Consider the following 10,000-nt stretch of genomic DNA (forward strand, 5'->3'; position numbering starts at 1 on the left):
TTTCTCGGTTTAGGGCGGTGTATTTGCAGTTCGCGGAATATGTGTCGGCGTTTAGGTGTTCGGGTAAGTAAACTTTCGTGATTTTGATATAGACCCGTTAACACTTTTAATATATTTACAATGAATGCTGTCAAGGACAAACAGTTAATATACTGGTATCAATTTATGGATAAAGAAAAGATACATACCCTAGATTACATTTTAAATAAATTCAAACTGAACAATGAAATGTGGTTAGATATTCAAAATTGTAGGTTTTATATATATATATATATATATATATATATATATATATATATATATATATATATATATATATATCAAACAATAAATATGATGCAAACTCTGGTTATAAAAGAAATATCCAAATTCACAGAACTCTTAATTCTTCTGATACATCAAAATTTCTTACAAAAAAGGAGTTTTTATCTAAAATCTAAACAAAGTTAAGACAAGTTATTGTAAAGATAATTATTGGCACTTTTTCCTCTTAATAATTATCATCCTAGCAAGAAGGAGAAAAGTATGATACCTTCATCTTCACTCCAAACTACTCTCTTATAGGCTTTTCATGGATAGGGGTCACCACAGCAGAACTCCAGTCTGCTAATGATTGGCAGTAGATTTTTATGGTGCCGAGTTGCCAGCCCGGCAGCCAACATTCAATAAAGGCACGCCCATTCATGCATGTCTTTCAAACACCACTCAACCACAGGGAGGACATGCAGACTCCACACAGAAGGCACTCCAGCCGAGAATCGAACAGAAGAACCTCTTGCTGTGAGGCAACAATGCTACTGCTGCACCACCACAGCTTATACAATGCCTTTAAAATGCAAGTTATATTCATGGAAGTTTTTGCATAGAACCTTTATTACCCCACATAAGACTGAGCTAATGTTTAAAAAGAAAGTAAGTTGTTGGAGATGTGAATTGAAAATTAAAGCAGATTGGCTGCACATGATATGTGATTTTGATATAATCAAACTATTTTGGAAAGATGTCAGTTTTTTTCAAGCTTTATTCACTGACAATTTTGTGTTAAACAACTCTTTAATTCTATATGCCACTACCTACATATGTCAAAGAAAATGACTACCCTCTACTTTGGAGTCTTTTGTCATTTGCGAGAAAGGTGATTACAGCAAATTGGAAAAGTGTCTCAACCCCTTCAATAAAGGAATTTTTAAATATTGCAAGCGAAACATGTCAACTTGAGATATCAGTTAAAGAAAGAACTACCAAAACAACTTCTTCCCTTAATACTTGGATGAAACTCAAGCATCTATTAAATAAACAAGAAATAGTTAAACACTAACAAACTACAAACTGATTCGTAAGTTATCAATATGAATGTATTTATTGTTCTTTTTGTAAATGTAGACACCATGTAAATAGTTGTTATTGTTTAGTATTGTTAATGAAGAATGGTTTATAAATCATTGGAAAATGTTCGCATATGATGTCATAATTTGTTTGTTACTGACATATTATTCAATAAAAAATTTTAAAGAAAAAGACAGCACACTACATTCACACACACAGATTCACACAAATACATACACACATTCAGGCACATATACCCACAAAAAGAAAAACACATACTCATCAACAAATAAGCCCCCCCCCCCAAGTTGATTGCATTCTTAGAAAATCTCACTCATTCACCCATATGGGCACTGCACTATACACATGTAATCTGACTCTTGATTCACTACCTAACCCTATGTGGCCATGCAAGCATATGCACACTCATACATATTAACACATTCATGCAGCTTCATTTATGCCTTGAGATGCATTCACACAGATGTACAGACACACACACACACACACACACACACACACACACACACACACACACGCACACACACACTAATACACCCCCATTCCCATGGCTTTGGTGAAGTTACCTGCATCATGTCTACTTACATAGACATGAATGGGTGCCAACCGACTTTTGACAGCATTCACTTTTTCCTCCAACAAAGAAAACTTGCACAGCCAAGTGATTCTTTGAATCATTCATTAGCATAAATCCTGAGGCACTGGCATTTCTAGGGAACCACATGGTTAATTAATATTAGCTGCGCCCCAGATTGCTGCATAAACATGCAGTTCTGCTAGTCAGACCATTACACATGTTGAGGTTCCTTTTATCAGGGAAACCTCAGCAATAGGGTGATTTATGAATCAGAAATGTTTATCTCATAGAGGAAAATAGCCTTCTGCCTTCTGGCAAGGTTTTCTGCATCCCAGCATTTGTTGATAAAAGAATAAACCACCACAATGTGACAGTTGTGCTCTGACTGCATTGTGAATAAGATGTCTTATCTGTGTCTAGTCATTTGGGCTCACATCTTGGACATGTTGGATAATAGTGTGTTTCTCAGGATCACTTCTGTTTGCTTCCTTTACCTTTTCTATTGTCTTGCTTGTCACTTGTCTAGTCATAATTATATTTTACATGTATGTAGCAAAATCATTGCAATATCTGACAATAAGTGGTCACATACAGAATTTCTGGATGATATCTGCTATGACTGTTTCTCATGCACTTGGATTACTCTGATATTCTCAGTGTCATAAATATTCTTTGACATCTAGAATGTTATTAGGCTAGAGCTGGAAAAGTTTTAAACCCATGTTGGTTTAAAGAGAAACTTTCACAAGGCCATATACTTGCAAGCACTCTGTCTCACTCTGTGATTATTTCTTTTAGTCATCTGTTAACATTCTGGAGCAATAGGCAACAGATCATAACAGCTGTTCATCCATTGGGAGCAATGTTTACCTCAGGCCACTGCCATTAGGGTCAGCACCCACAACTGTCAGTTTGGTAAACACATGGTATACTAACACTGGAACTATTAGTATTTGTTTTACTCTGCTGAAAGCTTTGCTTTGAGCATGTCCTCACAAACAGGGTTTATCTTTCTTTAACAGGTCTGTCAAAGGATGTTGTATATTTGAGAGCTCTGGCACAAACTTACCCAAGGCATGCCTTAAATCTGTTAAATAAGATGAACTCTGCAACTTGGATATGGCTCTGATCTTGTTTGGACTAATTCTCTACACTTATGTTGTGACCAGAATGCTAAAGTACAACCCTTTCAAAGCAAAGATTTTCTTGGTTTACCTTTAACCCAGAGTCTTTAGTGATTTGGGGCCCTTTGCCCAACCTCTTTGTCTGAACCAAACATTAAAACAGTGCTGAGGTTATATCACATGACTGCCATTTGAAACAGAACATTCCTGTTGGATTAATAATGTATTCAACTTCTAACTATTTTTTTTTTCTAGCAGTATTTGACAAATTCTCCTGGAAGCATCTAATGATTAAAGCACTGCATTGCCCGGTTTAGGTGCTAGGTCTTCTTTTGTAAGTGGAATGAATCTTTATGTCATAACTGCATTTTTTTTATTTTACCTAACTGTTAGCCAGGTAAGCCAACTTGACACAACTGTCTGTTTTCAGGGAAAACCCAGAAACATTCCCTGGATAAGTGACATGCTCAGTTACACAACAGGCAAACCCTGTACCAAGGGCACAGGCAACAGCTCATTAATAGCTCAGTGCTTTAGCTCTCTGTGCTAATTGCTTGTTTAAATCAACCAGTATTTGTAGACTGACATTTTTCTTTATAACTGGGACCGTTTGCACACACTTTCTCGTTCAGTTTCTCATTCCATTGCATCAGGTTCTTCCATTCATTTGATCTGTACCTCTGCTTTACAAAGCATAGGAACACTACACTTCTAGGTGTGGTGTTAGCATATGCATGCAAAACAGCATCCAGCTTTAATCTTATTTTTACTGATTCACAATTGAGCAAACCAAGTCAAAAACACTTTTATACTAACTTTGTTTATTTTGGCAATTAATCCTAATTCACGTCTCTGCTCTGCTAAATAAACAATTCATATATAGACCACCCAACACTTAAATTCAGAATTTAAAAATGTGTGATCCTTCCACTAGGACATGGTTAGAAGTTTATCAATGAATTTGCATTTGCCTGCAGGGATTCTTATTACTATCTCCATTTCATGCAACTGTGGAGACTTTGAGATACTTTATTAGATAGCAGTGATAACAAAGTAACATCAGCCCTTGTATCTATCTTGAAACTCCCTTAAGTTCTGTGAGCCAGGAGTTTTACTTGTCAGTCTCCTTCATTATTAAGGATAGCTGTGACTGAATTCAGGAATCTGCTTTCTGAACATTATTTTCATCCTTATTCTTAGATGTAACTTCTATAATTAATGTCTTACAAATAACAAAATGTCTCAGTTTTTTGCATTCCTTACACATTATGTCTCATACTGCAGTCTGCACTGGCTCAGATATGGTTACACCTCATGTTTTTTTCCAAACTTACACTCATTCTGCTTCTTGTTCACTCACTTTGAGTGGTATTATCTCTTTTTTAAACTTGCCATTTTCCCTGTGTTTTCCCTCACATGCATCATTTGATACATTTAGGTAAGTATGTTGCTTCATTAACAACATGCTATAGATATGTGTACCACTTTCTAAAGTTAAAGTCACTTCAAGCTGCAACTTGTGAGACAGTTCAAAATCAGGCAGCCCAGTTGCAATTACATCATTAATTGATTTATCTTTCTTTTCTTTAAACTGCAGCTTCCATTCACTCCATACAAAAGTTTCACCATATTTGCCATTTCTTTGTACACATATGTTAAAGCATAGTATTTCAGGTATACTATTTCTTTTTGGCAAAACAAAACGTTCACTGAGCTTATTAAGAACTGCCTCATGCATAACACTCTGACTTTCTGTAAATGAAAATGAACTGTCTGTATACTGTTTCCACCTCCTTGCCATTGGAATACAACAAGATGCTTATCTGAAAATCTGACTCTGTCCTTTCCTGACTGTAATGCAACCTCAGGGTTGATATATTTAAGTAGAGAGTTTGAGGGTAGTGCAGGCAAAAAAAAGTTTTTGTTTTAATTGTTGTGATTTGAGGTGTTTTGCTTTTAACTTTTTATTTTTATTTGAAGTGTCTCTGTCTATGTCAACGAGTTCAAATCTTTTCTGGTTTGAATGGTTGACATAGGCTCATATACAAAGACACTCATACACACACACACACACACACACACACACACACACACACACACACACACACACACACACACACACATAGATATATATGGGCATATTTATATGCATCAAATACACCCATTGTCAACACGCTAATACATTGAAACCACATACACTGACAAGCCAGTACACATGCACCAAGAAATAGCCTTGGCACATGCAAAAACAAATGGCTGCCTTTCCTTTTTCTGTGAAGTGCTTTTCTTTTTCTAGGTTTGTCTCACTGTCTTTTCTCATCTCTCTTAGTCTGTGTGATGACTTGTATCCTTATTGATTTTTATTTCAAAGTTTTCACAGTTCAGTTTTAGTTTACATCCTAAAAATCCTTACAGTATTGGAATTCTGTTGCACTCTCATTGTGATGTGTTTCTGAATAAATACAGGGTCCTCATCATTGTCTAACCACAACAGACATCTGTCTCATTTTGTTGCTTCTATGAGCATTCTCCTGGTTTTGATAATGAATCTCTCAATACATTGCTTTTCCCCACACTGACCCTTATACTGAATGTGTATATCAAAGCTTGGTAATTTGGCCCATTTGTTCACATTTGTAGATGCATTTCTTTCTACATTCTTTTTCGCAAAATGTGTGACATTCCTTGCAACAGTTTTATTCACAGAAGCAGACAATTTGTTTCAAATGCTGTGTCATTTAATACTCATTGCATGAAAGCTATTGTTTTTTCAATTTTCTTGGGATAACTTTATAATCTGATTTTCCTATTTTACTAAGCAAATCTCATATAAAGCTGTCTATTGTAAACATTTCTGAAATGTTTACTTTATTGCTGCTATCAGGTTCAAGCATATAGACTGATGTTTAATCCAAAAAGCATTCCCCATGACATAGTTCTAATAGTGCATGTATACCCTTCATTATGTACACCATGCCATAGTTCATTTTGGACTTAAAATAATTTGCAGACTTAAAATCTGTCTTCTGCTTCATACATTTGTTTTGTTTTAGTCTCCCATTCACTCTCGCGCACACACACACACACACACACACACACGCACACGCACTCACACACACACACACGCACATGCACTCACACACACACACACACACACACACACACACACACACACACACACACACACACACACACACACACACACAGTCATTTATTTTAATAAAAGTCCTGCCTTATATCATTATGAGGCCCACATATGTGTCAGAATTAATGGTCACAAATTAGACTGCCAACGTTCATTTGATTATTTATTATTATTATTATTATTATTATTATTATTATTATTATTATTATTATTGCTCATCATCATTATTTTAAAGCTAACAAGTAGAACAAATATAAACTTGATTGTTGAACAGGACAAAAGTATCTTACCTGGAATACAAGTAGGAAGGCTAATCCCAGTTTTTGCATTTCTCCACATTATATCTGCAGCACAGTGGTAAATTCCTATACAGTATAACAATGCATATACATTAACGTTGTAAGTAGCATTTTGCAAGACAAAACAAAGTTAAGCAGTTACTTATAGTTCACTGCTTTTACACTCTGATTTTAAATCATCAGTTACATTTATTTTTGGTAGCCCCTATATATTTTTCACAATTGACAACATATTTTCACATGCAGTTTTATGACTCATGCTCCACTAACCTGAATATTTCTACCTCTATGCCTCTACCACCATTCCCTTTTACATCCTTAACTCTCTGCATCATATATCTAGACCCTTCTAGAGATATACTCAAACCTCCTATCTCCATAGTTCCATCACTTCACTATTCATTCATAGATTTTTTTTCTTTCACATACCTGCTATTGCTCCTTCCTGCCTGATGTGTCTAACACCCATGGCCGGCCTTAGCTGTAATGGTGCCCTAGACGAAGTAGTGCTCTGGCTCTCCTTAAGTCCCACCCACACCATACTCATGAAATACCCCTATGTGAGCCATACCCACAGGTAGGTCACTCCAAGAAAGCCACTCCAGTCATTTCCTTAAATTATTTAAATGCAAAGGAATAAAAAGATACCTTGTAATGTAGTTAAACTGTAACTACCTTTGCGTACACATTTCCTACTTTAAATACCAGAGCCGGATCATAGTCAAATAGGGCAATAAGAAGGGTAACAGACTGACCCCCACAGCAGCTCCTCCTGTAGCAATACCCTACCCCCCAAGTAGCTGCCCCCTCCTCAGCCATTCCAGTATTCCATTACTTAGCTAATTCTCACTAGTTACCATGCACACTGTTCAGATCTATCAGTGTGCATACTGTTCTCTTATTTGCTTTTACAATTATTATAGATATTGAAATAGAATAGCACAGATAGCTATTTGCTAAACAAACAATACAGTCTTGCAATGAAAACAGACTTAGCATGAGCAGTAAACTTCTCTGCCCTTGAAACTCACATTCATTGAAATGGTAAAACTCACATTCATTGAAACAGCATGAAAAATCACATTCATAGAAAATGCATCTGGACAGTGGAGGATTAAATTTACCTTTAGGCTGTTTTTAAACCATAGGTACCTTGCAAGCATTTTTAGGGCCATGCATACATGTATTTATTCTTTGATTCCTTCCTGATTGTATTCAATTATATTCCTTGTATAATACAGCACCACGTTAGAATGTGTTTTAAATTTGTAGTTTTAAACATTTATTTTAATAAACAGTGAAACAAAATGTACAAATCAATAATGACAAAACTGTCCAATTCAGAACATTTCCATCATAAAAGTCTACTCAGATGTCTGTCATCACAATATACCATTATTAGTAAATATGCACAATCTCTGCAGAAGTAAAAGCCATCTAAATAATTCCCCATTAAAGAGATCTGTAACTAATGAAGAGGTTGCTGCTAGAAAATCATGTTATACTTCATTGTTTCATCTGCAAAGTGCCTGTTGCCCTTGAAGAATAAACTGCCTATGTTACATTAAAAAATAAGCTAGTAATATTGCGATAAGGAATGGATGACAAACTGATGACAGGTTCATATTTATTCATTGAAAGAAAAACATTCTCAGGACTGCAGCATCTACCCACTTTAAAGTACAACACAGTACTGTATTAGCAATCCATCTACATACTGTGGGAGTAGAACCCACAGCCTTCTGCATCAAAAGCATGTATACTACCTGTTGTGCTGCTAACAAACCAAGCAGTCTTGCCATAAGCAGCACTAAACTTCTCTTCCCCCGAAGCACTAAGCTCCTTGTAAAATCCACTTGACACTCAACTATGTCTCTCATGTTTGTAGAACAAGAAATCTGGAAAAAGCCAAAATTTACTGGGGAGGTGGACAAAGGCCCAAAACCAGGGACACATTTTAAACATTGCTTGTATAATCTTAGATAGTTGTTAGAATAAAATGCTCTGTGTTACCATGTATTTCCTGAAAGATAGGAAGACTGAAACTTAAATGGCTATCATTATTTAGTGAATTCAGTTCTCACTGATTTGCCAGAAAATCACAAATTTTAAGAGGAACAGACCAAAAGCATGAGCCAAACATTCCAGACATTATGTGAAAATCTGGACAGTTGAAAGCTATGGAGTCAACTCCTTATATCACAAGTGGTGGTATGGGTAGAGAATTCAGGCTCTTGTTTCATGCACCTAAGGTACAGGGTTTGAGCCTGAGTAACACTAACCACCAGGTATACTTAATTTGGGCATTTCACACACTTGCACACTAGCCATCAGTTATACTTAACTGGGGCATTTCACACACACACACACACACACACACACACACACACACACACACACACACACACACACCTACTTGACCATACACACTACACACACATTCCATCTCGGCAGCACCTTGAGGAATATATTGCACCCTTTACATGGCTGGCCTGTACTACACACACAACTACTTCAAAATAAAACAGCAAATTCCATCTCAGCAACACCTTAAATAATATGGCACCCTTTATGTGGCAGGCCTGTATAGCACCCTAGGTGGTATGCAGTTGCCTAATTCACCTATGCCTAAGGCTGGCAGTGTTAACCTCCACTCTATCCCTCCTTATCCAGCAGTCAATCCTTCCTCAAACCACCCACCCAGGTATCATCCATTTTTCTCATAACAGGGCACACCTTTTGTTTTAATTTCCTACCATTTTACTTCTGAAACACTTATTATTTTCCCTGCCCACTTATAACCTTAACATATACCCCACACCTTCCTGTTACTATTTTAACACCTTTATTGAATTATGACTTGTGACACAGGCAAATTTACATTTATACAAAAGTAATCAAATTGTATTAAATTAACCATTAACAAACATTATACTTCACATATATTGCTATATGTCATATAGCCTAAAAACATTACATACATTATTCAATTCCTGCCCCCCCTTTTAAACAAGAAACATATTTATTAAACCATCACTTATGACATAAACAATCATATATTTATATAAATGAAAATGATCCAACACAATCCTAATTGCAAGCATTTTACATGACAAACCATACTGACACACTCCCATTTGTAAACATTATACATCACTTATAAGCTACCCAATCATTTTTAATAAAACATTATATAGTTCATTTAAGTTCTGCCTTCTTTTAAACCTCATTCCTCTCCTGTATGTATTGTTATCATAATTCCCATTTTTCCTATATAGTTTGCTCCTACCCTTTTCTAAAGATCTCAATCTCAGTTGTTTTATCTCTGTTACTATAATTACTACTTCTAATATTGTTGGTTTGGATTTGGAATTCCATTTTCTAGTAATTCCTTTTTTGGCAGCCACCATAATTATACACAGCAAGGCCTTACCTTGTCTAGGCAATTCTGATTCGGTATCATAGCTCAGAAAAGTAATTTCCATCATCACACCAATCTGTCTGCCCA

The 10,000-nt window shown here is 36.0% G+C and overlaps 1 protein-coding gene across 3 annotated transcripts in view; it reads right to left on the bottom strand.

Annotated features, from left to right (window-relative positions):
• LOC122808704 (complement C1s subcomponent-like) overlaps positions 1-10,000 on the bottom strand; it is a 731,464-nt gene that overhangs the window by 140,142 nt on the left and 581,322 nt on the right. For 2 of the 3 annotated variants that reach the window (XM_044079692.1, XM_044079694.1), the window contains one exon: positions 6,484-6,558. The exons of the other annotated variant lie outside the window; for it this stretch is intronic. In XM_044079692.1, the coding sequence (XP_043935627.1) occupies positions 6,484-6,558 (75 nt within the window). The remainder of the gene's footprint in view (positions 1-6,483; positions 6,559-10,000) is intronic. 3 annotated transcript variants of the gene reach the window in all.

The sequence above is a fragment of the Protopterus annectens genome, chromosome 8.part0 (assembly GCF_019279795.1).
Source record: "Protopterus annectens isolate FY-2018-M chromosome 8.part0, PAN1.0, whole genome shotgun sequence".
In the NCBI taxonomy this organism is placed as follows: Eukaryota; Metazoa; Chordata; order Ceratodontiformes; family Protopteridae; genus Protopterus; species Protopterus annectens.